This window comes from Syngnathus floridae, chromosome 2 (assembly GCF_059516105.1).
Source record: "Syngnathus floridae isolate MCC-2025c chromosome 2, RoL_Sflo_1.0, whole genome shotgun sequence".
Lineage (NCBI taxonomy): Eukaryota > Metazoa > Chordata > Actinopteri > Syngnathiformes > Syngnathidae > Syngnathus > Syngnathus floridae.
This window is the reverse complement of record NC_142414.1, coordinates 829,911-846,456: the sequence shown is the minus strand read 5'-3', so window position 1 is coordinate 846,456 and position 16,546 is coordinate 829,911. Positions and strand designations below refer to the sequence as shown.

At 49.3% G+C, this 16,546-nt stretch overlaps 1 protein-coding gene across 1 annotated transcript; it reads left to right on the top strand.

Annotated features, from left to right (window-relative positions):
• Positions 1-14,888: 14,888 nt before the first annotated feature.
• Positions 14,889-16,099, top strand: LOC148401224 (janus kinase and microtubule-interacting protein 3-like). The gene is made up of 3 exons (XM_088368933.1): positions 14,889-14,963; positions 15,020-15,253; positions 15,333-16,099. Exons 1-3 carry the CDS (start codon positions 14,889-14,891, stop codon positions 15,447-15,449), a joined length of 426 nt encoding a protein of 141 aa, XP_088225059.1. The 3' UTR covers positions 15,450-16,099.
• Positions 16,100-16,546: the final 447 nt, after the last annotated feature.

The following is a 16,546-nucleotide window of genomic DNA, read 5'->3' as shown; positions in this document are numbered from 1 at the left end:
ACCATGCCGCACTGAACAACATTATGGCGCACTGGACAACATTATGCCGCACTGAACAACACCATGCCGCACTGAACAACACCATGCCGCACTGAACAACACCATGCCGCACTGAACAACACCATGCCGCACTGAACAACATTATGCCGCACTGAACAACACCATGCCGCACTGAACAACACCATGCCGCACTGAACAACACGATCCCGCATTGAACAACACCATCCTGCACTGAACAACACCATGCCGCACTGAACAACACCATGCCGCACTGAACAGCACCATTCTGCACTGAACAACACCATGCCGCACTGAACAACACCATCCTGCACTGAACAACACCATCCCGCACTGAACAACACCATGCCGCATTGAACAACACCATGCCGCACTGAACAACACCATCCTGCACTGAACAACACCATGCCGCACTGAACAACAACATGCCGCACTGAACAACACCATGCCGCACTGAACAACATTATGCCGCACTGACGCATTGAACAACACCATGCCGCACTGAACAACACCATCCTGCACTGAACAACACCATCCCGCACTGAACAACACCATGCCGCATTGAACAACACCATGCCGCACTGAACAACACCATCCCGCACTGAACAACACCATGCCGCACTGAACAACATTATGGCGCACTGGACAACATTATGCCGCACTGAACAACACCATGCCGCACTGAACAACACCATGCCACACTGAACAACACCATGCCGCACTGAACAACACCATGCCGCACTGAACAACATTATGCCGCACTGAACAACACCATGCCGCACTGAACAACACCATGCCGCACTGAACAACACGATCCCGCATTGAACAACACCATCCTGCACTGAACAACACCATGCCGCACTGAACAACACCATGCCGCACTGAACAACACCATTCCGCACTGAACAACACCATGCCGCACTGAACAACACCATCCCGCACTGAACAACACCATCCCGCACTGAACAACACCATGCCGCATTGAACAACACCATGCCGCACTGAACAACACCATCCTGCACTGAACAACACCATGCCGCACTGAACAACACCATGCCGCACTGAACAACACCATGCCACACTGAACAACATTATGCCGCACTGAACAACATTATGCCGCACTAAACAACATTATGTCGCACTGAACAACACCATGCCGCACTGAACAACACCATGCCGCACTGAACAACATTATGCCGCACTGAACAACACGATCCCGCATTGAACAACACCATCCCGCAGTGAACAACACCATGCCGCATTGAACAACACCATGCCGCACTGAACAACACCATGCTGCACTGAACAACATTATGCTGCACTGAACAACACGATCCTGCATTGAACAACACCATGCCGCACTGAACAACACCATCCTGCACTGAACAACACCATGCCGCACTGAACAACATTATGCCGCACTGAACAACACCATGCCGCACTGAACAACACCATGCCGCACTGAACAACACCATGCCGCACTGAACAACACCATGCCGCAATGAACAACACCATGCCGCACTGAACAACACCATGCCGCATTGAACAACACCATGCCGCACTGAACAACACCATCCCGCACTGAACAACACCACCCCGCACTGAACAACACGATCCCGCATTGAACAACACCATCCCGGACTGAACAACACCATGCTGCACTGAACAACACCATTCCGCACTGAACAACACCATGCCGCACTGAACAACACCATGCCGCACTGAACAACACCCTGCCGCACTGAACAACACCATGCCGCACTGAACAACATTATGCCGCACTGAACAACACCATGCCGCACTGAACAACACCATCCCGCACTGAACAACACCATGCCGCATTGAACACCATGCCGCACTGAACAACACCATCCTGCACTGAACAACACCATCCCGCACTGAACAACACCATGCCGCACTGAACGACATTATGGCGCACTGAACAACATTATGCCGCACTGAACAACACCATGCCGCACTGAACAACACCATGCCGCACTGAACAACACCATGCCGCACTGAACAACACCATGCCGCACTGAACAACATTATGCCGCACTGAACAACATTATGCCGCACTGAACAACACCATGCCGCACTGAACAACACCATGCCTTACTGAACAACACCATGCCGCACTGAACAGCACGACTTCGCACTGAACAACACGACGCCGCACAGAACAACACGACGCCACACAGAATAACACAATACCGCACAGAACAACACAATACCGCACAAACAGTTTTAGATAATATTACGTCGCAGTCATGTGACGCGGACATGACGTCAATAGGCGGAACTCACGGCAAAATTATAATCCGTGGGCGTGGCTTGTAACAGGAAGTAGGAAAGCGGCAATTCTGGCAAACAAGACACAGCGGTTAGTAACACGATGACTAACAAGGCAAATATTTTTGTTTTCAGCTTGCAACTTGACCGTCTAGAGCGTACAAGGTAATTACAACTGTTTTTTTTTAGCCCTGAAAAGCGAGGGAGTGTGGCGTTTGGGAGGAATGTCGAACTCGGCGTCTGCTTCCAGCCACAGACGCCAAATTCCGACGATTATTTCGACTGGTCAACGGTTGTAAATTATTGCGTTGACTAAAAACTTTATTTAACTCTACTCTTAACTTTGCCGTTTCAGATATGCGGGTATTACACCGCGGAAATGACGTCAATAGGCTGAACTCTCGCCAAAATTCAAATCTGTGGGCGCAATGGCCTTGAGCGAGACACCGGATACAAACACGACGATTATCAACAGAAATATCTTTATTTTCTGCTTGCAAGTGGACCGTCTAGAGCGTACACGGTAAGTACAACTCATTGTGTTTAAAAAGATTTACGTTTGTGTAGTTTGCGTTGCGTTGTATCTGTGAATGTTGGTTGAGGCTAAATGTTAATGTTTAATTTCATTCCTTTAGGTTCCACTGTGTTTGTTGGCTGTATGTTTTCCACTGCAAGAAGAGGCTCGTATCATTGACCAGCAGGAGCTACAATGGTGAGTACCCCTTTCGTCTTCCATTTATGTTAAACACTTCCTATTTCATGTCTAACAGTACTCAATTTAACAAATAACCATAAATAAATACAGTGTGGGCAGTCACGTTAACATATGTGATTATCCTGCCTAATATGTTTATCACAAATATGTCACTAATCACTAATATGTTTATTTGTTTATCACAACACCTTTGGACCTTCAGCAATCGATTATTTCCCTTCATCTACATAGAGACAGAACGATGGTGTCTTAAACATCTCATTCATTTCACCAAATAACTTCACGCAGGTGGATAACGGCCGTCTCGGTCACGCTATGTTGCGTGATGCAGTTTTGAAGAACCAAATGCATTTATTCAATGAATAAGTCAAGCTAGTTCTATGTTTATGATGTTGTAAGTTACGGTACCGATTGAAGTTGAGTTCGAAGCCAGTGGAAAACAGCGCTGCGTTTGTGCTCTCCAGGTACAAATGTTGTGATCTCTGACTGACGACCGGGCGAGACTCGAGTAAGAGATGTCCAAACGAGCTCCGGCAGGGCGGGCCAAGGCGGAGCGAACGGACGCCCTTCAGGCCGCCAATGACGAGCTGAGAACCAAACTGATGGACGTCCAGTTAGAACTTCAGCAGGAGAAGAACAAGGTGAAAACCTCAACAGACAGACACTGCCTGCCTCCCTGCCTGCCTCCCTGCCTGCCTCCCTCCCTCCCTCCCAGTTTTCCCGATGTAGATTAGACAGCCGGGCTGTTCTGACAGATCGTCGCTATTCGGACGCAAAGTATGGCAGCGGACCAAGAGGTATGTACGGCTTCGTGCACCAACTGCACCCTTCTCTTAGAGAGGTTGTCTCTGCTAGAGGGACGTGTCCGCCAGTTAGAGCAGAATAGTGCGATAACAGTAGTTGCGGCGGACACAGACGCGGGCTGTAGTCAGCCCGCTAGCCCGGTTAGCATTAGCCCCAAGCGGCTTGCTGATCGCGATGAGCCAGGTAAGACGCATAGCCGTCCAAAGTCATCTCGGTCTACTGGCCCTCGCACTTTGGTCATAGGCGACTCCATTACCCGAAACATTACGCTTAAAAATCCAGCCACGGTAATGTGTATTCCTGGGGGCAGAGCACCCGACATAGAAGCTAATCTTAGGGAGCTGACTCGCAATAGGCCTAGTCAACAGCGTAGTTCCAACAACACTAGCTACTCGGACATAGTGATACATGTCGGCTCCAATGATGTTAGGATGAGACAATCAGAGATCACAAAGAAAAACATAGCGAGGACTTGTGATCTTGCCAGAAAGATGAGTCGGCATCGAGTATTTGTCTCTGGCCCCCTGCCTGGGAGAGGCACTGATGAGAGGTTTAGTAGATTAGTCTCCCTTAATCGATGGATGGCTGGGTTCTGTAAAAAGCAGGGACTGTATTTTATAGATAACTGGTCATCCTTCTGGGGCCGCCCCGACCTGCTGAGGAAGGACGGCCTTCACCCTAACCGTGAAGGCGCCTTCACTCTTTCTAGGAATATAGATTACTGTTTGAGCCTCTCATGACAGGTCACTCTAGAGCAGGCCAGGGCACAGGTGATTAGACCACCTGTGAGGATGGGTTTGGAGTCTGATAAGTTAAAGTTAACTAGCGCTAGGCTAGACTTTCAGCATACACATAGCTCCTCGTGTAGACTAGAGCGCGACAGTTTAAATAGTGCTGCAATACACACAAACACACTTTCTACTGGGGTAGTAGACAAATCCAATCACTCCGTCCCGACCGGTCTTGCTGATGAAACGGTGCCTGCTTTAGATAACTTCACATGTGTAACAAATATTCATCATCAAATTCCCACGGTCGTTTCATCCCACCGCCCTAATAAACTTTTGAGAGGTGATATTAGGCCTAGAGAACACAATTTTACTCGCATCCCGTTTAAAAATCTTTCGATAGATACGCACCCTGATCAACCGATTACACTTAAATTCGGTTTTATGAATATTAGATCACTTCATACGAAAGCAGTTCTCGTTAATGACCTTATCACGGAACATAATCTAAACGTTTTTGGTCTTTGCGAGACCTGGTTAAAACCTAATGAATTGCTGCCACTTAACGAGGCCTCGCCTCCAAATTTTGTGAGCTCGCATGTGGCACGTCCTCGAAAAAAGGGTGGGGGTGTCGCCCTCATCTCAAATTCTGAGCTTAGATTTAGGCCTCGCTCAATTCACGTATTTAAAACATTTGAAGTTCTCATTGTGCGATCCACTGCGTTACCGTCATTCTATCTTGTTGTTATTTACCGCCCACCCGGGGCTTACTCTGGCTTCCTGGATGAATTTTCAGAATTTGTGGCTGATCTAGTGACAAATGCAGATAATATAGTTATCATGGGTGATTTCAACATCCACATGAATTCACCGTCAGAACCACTGACTTCGGCATTTCAAACTTTAATCGATACGTGTGGTTTTACGCAAGCTGTACAAGCAGCAACGCATAAGAATGGAAATACCTTAGATCTGGTATTATCCCGGGGACTAGCAACCTCAAATATAGCAGTACTGCCATACACTACTGTTCTGTCTGATCATTTCTTAATAAAATTTGAAATTTTAGTTCCTTGTCAAAGACAAGAGAGCAATCGGCATTATAGCAGTCGTAATCTTAACTCCATGACTGCAACTGCGCTGTCTGAGTTACTGTCGCCGGCAACCGCCATGTTTCCCGCATACAGCGGTTCTATCGATAATCTTACAAATGAATTCAATGCGACATTATTAAAAGCCATCGACTCTGTGGCACCGCTACGTCTGAAAACTCGCCGTAGATGGCCAACTCCGTGGTTCACAGATGAAACACGTACGTTTAAACAATTATGTAGAAAGCATGAGCGCAGATGGCGTTTAACCAAACTTGAGGTTTTCCATCAGGCATGGAAGGACAGCCTCCTGAAATATAAAGATGCGCTAATTTTAGCAAAAACTCGTTATTTTTCGCAAGTCATTAATCTTAATAAAAACAATCCTAAATACCTATTTGATACAGTGGCAAAGCTAACTCTGCGCCAGCCGACCCCTGATAGCTCCTTCCACTCAGCTGACGAGTTTATGAAATTTTTTGCTCAAAAGATTGAGTCCATTAGGGACGAGATCAAGAATACCATGCCAATCGCTCCGCCGGTTACTAGCGCTGGGGATCATGCAATAACCCTCTCAAATTTTGAAAGCGTGTCCCTTGAAATGCTTACAAAATTGGTTAGTACGGCTAAACAAACAACATGTTTACTCGACCCGCTTCCAGCCAAACTACTTAAAGAATTATTTCCAATTTTAGGACCGTCCGTCTTAAATATAATCAATCTGTCTGTTTCCTCTGGGATAGTGCCAATAGCCTTTAAAACCGCTATTATTAAACCACTACTTAAGCGAGCAAATCTTGACCCGGACTGTCTCAGTAATTATAGGCCAGTTTCAAACCTCCCATTCATAGCAAAACTTCTCGAAAAAGTACTAGCGCAGCAGCTTATTGATTACATGGTCGCTAATAATCGATATGACTCCTTTCAGTCTGGTTTTAGAGCTAATCATTCTACAGAGACAGCACTTGCTAAAGTGACTAATGATCTCCTCATAGCTATGGATTCAAATACGTCGTCTGTATTGTTACTACTCGATCTTAGTGCTGCCTTTGACACTGTAGACTTTGATATTTTATTAGGGCGTCTTAAAAGTTGTGTTGGTATCTCAGGGTCAGCACTCAGCTGGTTCAATTCCTATCTATCAGGCAGGACGCACCGAGTGGTCCATGGTAATACGTCCTCTGAGCTTTATAATGTTACGTGTGGTGTTCCACAGGGATCGGTACTCGGACCGATTTTATTTAATATTTATATGATTCCGCTTGGGGACATAATACGTAAATATAATATTAGCTTTCAATGCTACGCGGATGACACCCAATTATATATGCCGTTATCGATGACAGATCCACGGGACTGTTGTAATCTCGAGGCGTGCCTTGCGGAGATCAAGCAATGGATGTCTCTCAACTTCGTTCGTCTTAACCCAGATAAAACTGAGATGTTGATAATTGGTCCTACTCGTTATCAACACTTATTTAAGGAAACCACTATAACTATAGATAACCGGACTATCACTCAGAGTGATACGGTAACTAATCTCGGGGTAATATTTGACCAAACGCTCTCCTTTCAAAAACACATTAAGAATATAACCAGGATTGCGTTTTTTCACCTTCGTAATATTGCTAAGATTCGTCCTATCCTCTCGACCGGGGATGCGGAAACCATTATACATGCGTTCGTTACGTCGCGCCTGGACTACTGTAATGTATTATTCTCTGGTCTTCCTAAGTCCAGTATCAAAAGTCTACAGTTAGTGCAAAATGCCGCTGCGAGGATGCTCTCACGGTCAAGAAAATTTGATCACATTACCCCAATATTAGCCAAATTACATTGGCTCCCGGTCCATTTAAGATGTGACTTCAAGGTTCTTCTACTAACCTATAAATCACTGCATGGCTTAGCGCCTTCATATCTCGTCGACCTAGTCGTTCCTTATGTTCCGTCTCGTAACCTTCGTTCGCAAAACGCTAGTCTTTTAGTTATACCGAGGGCCAAGAAAATGTCTGCAGGGTCTAGAGCATTCTCTATTCGGGCTCCAGAGCTTTGGAATGCCCTACCAATGGATATTAGAACTACTACCTCAGTAGAAACATTTAAGACACGTTTAAAGACACATTTCTATGAGATGGCCTTTAACTAACTTGTGATGGCCGATTTGGCCGGAGTTTGTTTTGTTCTCTCTGCCCACCCCCTCCCCGGCTGGGTGGCTCAAAAGCTGATCGCGGCTAGCTGGATTCTCGGGGACCAATTCAAGATGAAGGAACTGCAGCTCAACCCCCTTGAAGACACGGCCAGGACAACCGAGGGCACCTCCGACATCCATTTTTTCATTGATTTTCATATTATGTATTACTTTTGCACTCTCTGCATCCATTATAACCTGGTGATCCTGAAAGGGGGATCCTTCCATCTGTGGTCCCTTCTCAAGGTTTCTCATTTTCCCCTGGCAGGGGTTTTTTGAGTTTTTCCTTGCCCTTTTGGGAGCTTATGATCAGGGGATGCTTTGAGAATAATTGTCAATTTTTGGCTATGTGAAGCCCTTTGAGACTGTTTGTGATTTAGGGCTATACAAATAAACTTGACTTGACTTGACTTGACATGCGTGTGCCATGACTGTGTCAGCCTACATCAACAAATGCACCGAGGACGTCAGCACCACTAAGAATATCATCACCCGGGGCAACCAACGACCCTGGATGACTGAGGAGGTACGTCAAACGCTACGAGCGCGGAACTCTGCCTTCAAGTCTGGCGACAAGGAGACACTGAGGACAGCGAGAGCCAACTTGAACCGTGCCATCAGGATAGCGAAGCGAGACCGCAGTCGAAAATTTCAGGATCGTTTCCACGACGTCAAAAACATCAGGAGTATGTGGCAAGGCATACGGGCGATTACAGACTACAACTCACTCTCCCCCCCCCGGTGGGTGTAGTTGATGCTGACTTTCTAAATGGTCTAAATAACTTCTTTGGGAGGTTCGAGGCACTAAACGGCACTCCAGCAGTTAAAACTGTCCCCCATCAGGAAGAGGAGGTACTCTGCCTTGACTCCGCCGATGTGTTGAAGACCCTGAGGAGAGTCAACCCCTGTAAGGCCCCTGGCCCCGACAACATTCCTGGGCGTGTGTTCAGGGAATGTGCAAGTCATCTGGCTGGGGTCATCACAGACATTTTTAACACCTCGCTGGGCCAAGCCACAGTGCCGGCGTGCTTTAAGACTGCCTCCATCATTCCGGTGCCGAAGAAACCTCAAATCACCTCATTTAATGATTACCGGCCTGTTGCACTGACTCCGGTTATGATGAAGTGCTTCGAAAGGCTGCTTAAAGGTCACATCGTTTCCAGACTCCCCCTATTATTTGACCCGTTCCAGTTTGCCGACCGGCAAAACCGCTCCACTCAGGACGCCATCTCCTCCGTTCTTCACCTGAGCCTGGCTCACCTGGAGGAGAAGAACACCCATGTGCGGAGGCTGTTCCTGGACTTCAGCTCAGCGTTTAACACCATCATCCCACAGCATCTGGTAGGAAATTTGAACACCTGGGCTTCAACACCCCCCTTCGCAACTGGCTGCTAGACTTCCTCAGCAACAGACCTCAGTCAGTCCGGGTCGGACAGAACACCTCTGATGTCATCACCCTCAGCACAGGCTCCCTTCAGGGCTGCGTCCTGAGCCCCCTGCTGTTCACCCTGATGACACACGACTGCGTCCTCAGGTTCACCACCAATCACATCGTGAAGTCAGCAGACGACACAACGGTGGTGGGGCTCATCAGAGACAACAACGACCTGGACTACAGAGAGGAGGTGGAGCAGCTGGTGGGCTGGTGCAGAGAAAACAGCCTGATCCTGAATGAGGAGAAGATGAAGGAGATCATCGTCGACTTCAGGAAAAAACAGCCTCACCACGCTCCACTGATCATCAACAGCTCAGCTGTGGAGGTGGTCAGCACCACCAAATTCCTGGGGGTCCACATCACAGAAGACCTCACCTGGACTATGAACACTACGGCACTGGTCAAGAGGGCACAGAAGCGCTTGTACTTACAGCGGAGGATGAGGAGAGCCCACCTGCCCCCACCCATCATGAGGACGTTCTACAGGAGCACCATAGAGAGCATTCTGACAAGCTGTCTCTCTGTGTGGTGTGGAGGCTGCACCGCCTCCGATTGGAAGAACGTGAGGAGAGTGGTGAGGACAGCAGAGAGGATCATAGGGGCTCCTCTTCCCTCCATTCAGGACATTTCATCTCAGCGCTGCATGTCCCGTGCCCGTAACATCATCAATGACCCATCACACCCCCACCATGGACTGTTCTCCCTGCTGCCCTCTGGGAAGAGGTTTGCAGCATCCGCTGCAGGTCCACCAGGTTCTGCAACAGCTTTTTCCCTGCTGTCATCAGACTGTTGAACACTAGAACTGTTGAGCTCTAAACTGAACTCTGCATCACACATTCACAGAACTGTACTTTATGACACTACGGACCTCTATCTTGCACTATCTCGCACTACCAACTTTACTGAACTTGTATAAACCCTTTAAATAGAAGTTTAATACATGGTTTAGCATTCCTCTGCACACTCTTGAATACTGTTTTGCCTACTTGCACTATTGCATAATTATCACTGCTGCACTTTATACTTATTTTTAATATATATATATATATATATATATATATATATATATATATATATATAGTATATGTATATATATATATTTTCATAGGATATGTTACTTCTATTCAACTGCAATATCACTACTTTGTTGTAAGACGTATGCAACGGAATTTCGTTTTGTATGCACCATGTGCAGACAAGATGACAATAAAGTTTGTCTAAGTCTAAGTCATGTCAGGTCAGCTGTCTGGAGAGAGAGAGAAGTCAGGACCTGCGGGCGGAGCACCACCGTGCCACCGCCGCCATGACGGAACTCAAAAGCAAACTCCATGAGGAGAAGCAGAAAGAGTTAGCCATTACCAGGGAGACATTACTGCGGCAGCATGAAATGGAGCTGATGAGAGTGATCAAAATCAAGATGGAGAGATCCAGCGACTGAATGCCTTGGTCCTCAGCCTGAGGGACGGCTCCATGGACAAGGTGATCCGCTCTATCCGTGTCTGACTATCCGCACGCCACGTCGGGCTTCGATGCGGCCGCTACCGTATTGTGTAGCTTGTCCCCAGTAAGCGTCGCGGCGCTCCGTTGCGGTCTCAATGGCCCGGTGTGGCGCAATGTCTGCTCAGGTGAGGAGGGGGGGGCGCTTTGCTGGCGGAGGTGGAGGAGACGCGGCGGTGTCGGGAGACCGAGCGGTGTCGCCTCCACCAGGAGCGCGGAAGAAGCCCTGGCAGCGGCCCAGCAGGCCTGGCAGTCCCGAGCGGCCGAGCTCCGATCGGCTCATCACCAGCATCGGGAGGAGCTGAGCCGAACCAAGAGAGACTGCGAGAGGGAGATCCGCCGACTGGTAGGACTGATCAGATGCGCGGTGCGTGGCTATGTTCCCAATTTCGTTGTATACCTGCAGTGCAATGACACCTAAGGCATTCTATTCTATTCTATTTCACAAGAAGAAAATGTCCGGTTGCTCGCTTCGCTTTTGTCACAGCAAAGGTGTTCTAGTCGATTCAAGAAAAAAAATTGGCCGGTTGCTCTCTTTGTTTTTGTCACAATTCTGGCAAATGAGTTTGCCCGCCTGCCTGAGCGCTCCCCGTTTGTACATCCAGACGGATGAGATCAAGCTGAAAGACAGAGCGGTTAGTGTTTTGGATGAAGCCCTGGGGCCGGCCACGTCCACCGCCTTCAGCTGCAGACTCAGGCTGCCGAGCAGCAGATCGCTGCCCTGAGGGATTCCCAAAGGGCGGGCCTAAACTACCCTGGAAGTGGGGTCAACGCCGCTACTAGCAATCCTCTTCATTGCGTAAGCCACCTCATCACACACTTGCAGTACGCATGACTTAGTTCGTTGCTGGAGGAAGGTAGCACAAAAACAGTTTTGAACTTTGAACGAGTGCTTGTGTGTGTGTGTTGCGGGGCGTTTTCAGTCTCAGCAGGATCGGGACACGCGACGGTTTCATCTGAAAATCGCTGAGCTCAGCGCAGTCATCAGGAACCTGGAGGATCGAAACGCCCTGCTTTCTGAAGAGCGCAATGAACTGGTAATTTATTGACGGCACGCTTGAAGGTTTGCGCTACGTTTGATGCGCGCCATCCAGCGAGGCACCCATTGCGCTTGCTTATTAGTTGAGCGGCGCGTCGAGTCGGTTGCCTGGTAGATGTCTTTTATTGGGAGCCAAAGCCACGATTCCGTTCAAACCGATGCAAAAGGAATGGATACGTTCTGGCCCGCGTGTTGTGCGTCTTTCACATCCCGCACTTCATGCTTGCAGCTAAAGCGACTGAGAGAAACAGAAAGCCAGTTTCTGCCACTTCTGTACAAAAACAAACGCCTGAGCAGGAAGAATGAAGAACTCTCGCTGGTGCTGTGTCGCCTTGAAAACAAAGTGCGCTTTGTCACCCAGGAGAACGAGGAGATGGCAAGCTTGGTAAGTCGACGCGGACAACGGCGGCGTGCCAACAGAGTCCACTGCATTTGTGTTCCACAGAGAAGGCCTAGTTCGCTCAATGACCTGGACCGCGGTTGCGGCCAGCAGGACGGTGAAATGGAGTTCCTTCAAGTTGTGGAGCAGCGGCACATCATCGACGACTTGTCCAAGGTCTTCAGGCAGGCGACTCGGTGCACGTACGGCAGCGCCACGCTCGCTCGCTGTCGCCAGGAAACCTTTTCCGTCCAAAGCTTGGCCGGCGGCCGCCATCCAAAAAATTGGCCCCTTAAATTCCGACCTTTCAAGCAGGAGCATTGTGCGCACGCGTTTGAACACGCTTTAGACTTGTTTTGCCGTTTTCAGCAGCTCAAAGCTCCCGTTTTGTCAGCGCCTTTGCCACTCGCTGTGCGCTGAAAACGACGGACTTGCCCGGCTGCTCAGCCCGTCAACTATGAGCCGCGAGCGCGACATCATTGTCCGTAGGCAGCTAGTGGCAAAATGCACCCTGTTAGAGTTGCGCTCGCTCCAACTTATTTTGCAAGAACCACACGGGAGACAAGTAAGTTCTTTTGGACACCTGCAGGTGGAGAGTCCATCCGTTGTACGAATGAAGTCTGACTCTCGGCTCCTGCACGAGCATTTTAATTAAGAGAAACAGGGTGGGTGTAAGAGTGGATTGAATAGAGGAAGCCCTTGACCTCTAGTCAAAACATAGCAAGGGGTGTTTTACGACTTTGTGTAGGAAGGGATAAGCGATAGGGATAAATAAGGGATAAATAATATTATTTATTACAGGTTGCAGTCAAAGTCAAAGCAACATAATGATACGATAAAGATAATCTGGAAAACCCTGACACACCCTGTAGTTGTCACTTTTGGAAAAGACGAGCGTCCCTCCAATCATCGCCGGTGACGTGTTTTTCAGGCTCTGGAGACAGGAGCTCATGTCAGAAATGTCATTGTGAGTCGCGTTTGTTTCTGCGCCGGAGCCGTTCGTTCCCTTTGCATCCAAAGAATCTCAAAGGCGGATTATTTGTGTCGACAGGAGAGAGATTTGCTGCTACGATACCGACGTCGAGAATCTCTGAGGAGGAACAAAGCGTGAGGTCCTGCAAGGTGAATCTGTTTGTTTGCGGCTGCTTGGTGTTGCGCAAGATGAAATGGCCTTTTTCTCGCTATCGTTCCTCTCGTCGATTCATCGTGAGGTGTCGCTTCAGTTTGTTCAGAGAGATGTTTGCTTCCGCGCCCGCAGGTCATCGAAACATTTTACGGCTACGACGAAGGGTGGACTCGGACGGATCGTCCTTGTCTTTTCACACCGACAGAACCCCCGACACGGAACCCGAAGAGGTAGCCCGCCATTTCTGCCAGCGTATTGGCACCAAACATTCCTCTTCAGCCTGGAATCGGACTCGTCTTTGCGTCGCGGGTGCTTTGTCGCCGGTCTGACTGATTCTGGTACTAGTGCTGTGTTGCATTGGTGTGTGCATGAAGAGGCGGAGCTTCGCTACCGCCAGCTGACGCAAGAATATCAAGCGCTGCAACGAGCCTACGCTCTGCTAGCCCAGACCAGCGAAGGGGACTACGACGCCGAGAAGGAGATCAAGGTGGCGCCCCTTCCCGCAACCCCCGGCCGGGTCGCAGCCTCCCCGTTCTCACCCAGCCTCGGGTGTTCTCTGGTCTGAAAGGAGGAGGAGGAGCCTCCCTCCTCCTCCTTTCAGACCAGAGAAAAGCTGATGGTAGAAATGGGTCACTATCAAAGCAGAGTAGCAGATCTGGAGTCAGCGCTGAAGCAACAAGGACAGGTAAGCTCATCAATGAGCACACCTTTTTCTCAGACAAAATAGCTACATTCTTCAGTCACTCATTCGTCTGGCATTACTGGACCAACCCCCCCCCCGAATGTGGCTGGGAAAATGCGGAGAAAAGCAAATGTCATTTTCCAGTCAACCAAAGAATTTGTGGATGAAAATGACACAACATTCCAAAGCTGTCCACGCGTTTGTCTCTTCTAGAATGTCAAGTGGGTGGAGGAGAAGCAGCTGCTGCGTCAGAGCAATCAGCAGTTGGCCGAAAAGGTGACGGAAAGAAAGGCGCTGGGCGGAGTCGCTTGGCGTCACACCCGTCGGGAAGCCCCGCAGATGAGGTCTGACTGTCTTTTCAGGTCAGGCGGATGGAGGCGGAAGAAGCGTGTCTGAAAGAGCACATCCAGGATATCCGAGACCAAAACGAACTGCTTGAGTTCCGCATCCTGGAGCTGGAGGTGGGAAGACTCGCACAAGCGTGTTGAGGCCAGAGATGTGACGGACGGACGGACAGACGGATGCATGCCTCTGCCTTTCAGGAGAGGGAGTGGCGCTCCCCCGTCTTGAAGTTTCTGCAAGTCCGTTTCCCAGACGGCCTCAGCCCTTTGCAGATCTACTGCGAGGCCGAGGGCGTGAGCGTACGTAAGGCGTCCCTCGCAACCCTAACCTTAACCCGAGGTCCCAGAACACCATACATTGCTCCTTGCGCCTTTCCCCCGGACATCGTCATCAGTGATCTGATGAAGAAGCTGGACATCCTGGGCTATAACGCCGTAAGTGTATGTCGAACTCCTTATGTTCGCACTCCACGAGACTCGGCGGCTCAAATGTGACTTTTGGAAGGCTTTGCGCTGAAAGAAGCTTGTTGACGCTGTGCCTTTGGGCTCTTCTATGTTCTGCAAGCAGAAGGGCTACCTGGATGAAGAGTTGGACTTCAGGAAGTGTTCCATGGACCAGGCTCATAAGGTAAGCCGCCCTCAAATCTCCCGCCGGACCACTGATGGACGAGGATTGCGGCCCAGAGGATCCTGGAGCTGGAGGCCATGTTGTACGAGGCGCTACCGCAGCGGGACTGCCCCGCCACGGACGGCGAAATAGCCAGCCACGCTGGCGTGAATGACGTGCTGACGGCGGATCAGAGAGAAGAGCTTAGGAGCGCCGTGGACCAATGGAAGCGAGCCCTGATGTGCGAGTTGAGGGAGCGCGACGCTTGCATCCTCCAAGAGAGAATGGATCTGCTGCACAGCGCGCAACAGGTAAGGGCCCAAAGCCAGCCCGGCACTTACTTGCACGCTTACTGGCTTTTGAATGCCACTTTCCATTTGTCCGTCCTAGAGGAACAAAGAGCTGAAAGAATTCATCGAAGCTCAGAAGAGACAAATCAAACAATTGGAGGAGAAGTTTCTGTTTCTCTTTCTATTCTTCTCCTTGGCCTTCATTCTGTGGCCCTAACACCAGCTGGTGAGTGAGCTCCAGCGGCACCGCACTCGACACCTCCGATACACTGCCAGCCGGTCTCAGACGTTGGCAGACGCTCCGATGCCAACGTATACCCCCCGCCACGGTGACAGAGGCACCGCGTCACACCGGCGCTCATCCAATCAGAAGGCAGGAAAAGCAAATTCACATGCAGGGCACTTTTGAACCAGAAGAGAGCGCCACAAAAAACGGTTGTTGCCCCAAACGCGCACTAAAAAGGGTCAGAATAACAAGAGTCCCACTGGCCAGCCGGGGCCACCCGTCCAGCTGTTTCTTCAGGGGGGAAAAAAATTGGAGTCACCGGTGAGTACATTTTGCATTTAGCTCTGCTTTTCTGCTACTGTCTTCAAGTGTGTGGCATCCTGCGATCAAAGATTCAGCCAACCCCAAAGCGGTTGACCTCAACGTCCCACCACCATGCCTACCAGAGCAGGTGACGTGATGCTTTGGACATCCTTCCGTCTCAGATGCCCAAAAGTACTCTTTGCCACATCTGCGGCAATACGGTGTCTTTTCAAAGGTGCAAATAAATCCAGCGTGGGCGGAACACGCACGTCTTCGGTTTTTCCCGCTTTGTTTGTGTGACAGCTGTTGTGAAAATTTTATACAAATAAAGTTGTATAGTACAGGTTTGGCCAAGCCGCAACTCCCGAACCGCATGCGGCTCTTTTATGTTCATATCAACATTTGTGTGTGTGTGTGTGGGGGGGGGGGTTGTGCGTGTTGGCTTCACTTGAGTTCAATTTGGTATTTTGGTCAAAAGCGCATGTGGTGAAATTCCACAAAGTAGGATGGGCAAACACATTTCTTTAAACTATGAGTGTCAATTGGGCTCTCGAAATGGCAGGGAAAAGATGCACAGCAAAACGAAAATACGTAGATGAACACAGGACGTTTTAATCAGAGTGGGAAAGTTTCTATTTTTTGTTGAACGTGATGGCAAACCATTCTGCCTGATATGTCAGACCTCAGCGCATTTCAAAGATTCAAATCTTCAGCGCCATGCACTTCAGCTCACTCCATGCTAACATTGATCAGGCGTCGAACCCGCAACATCATGCTTAAGAGGT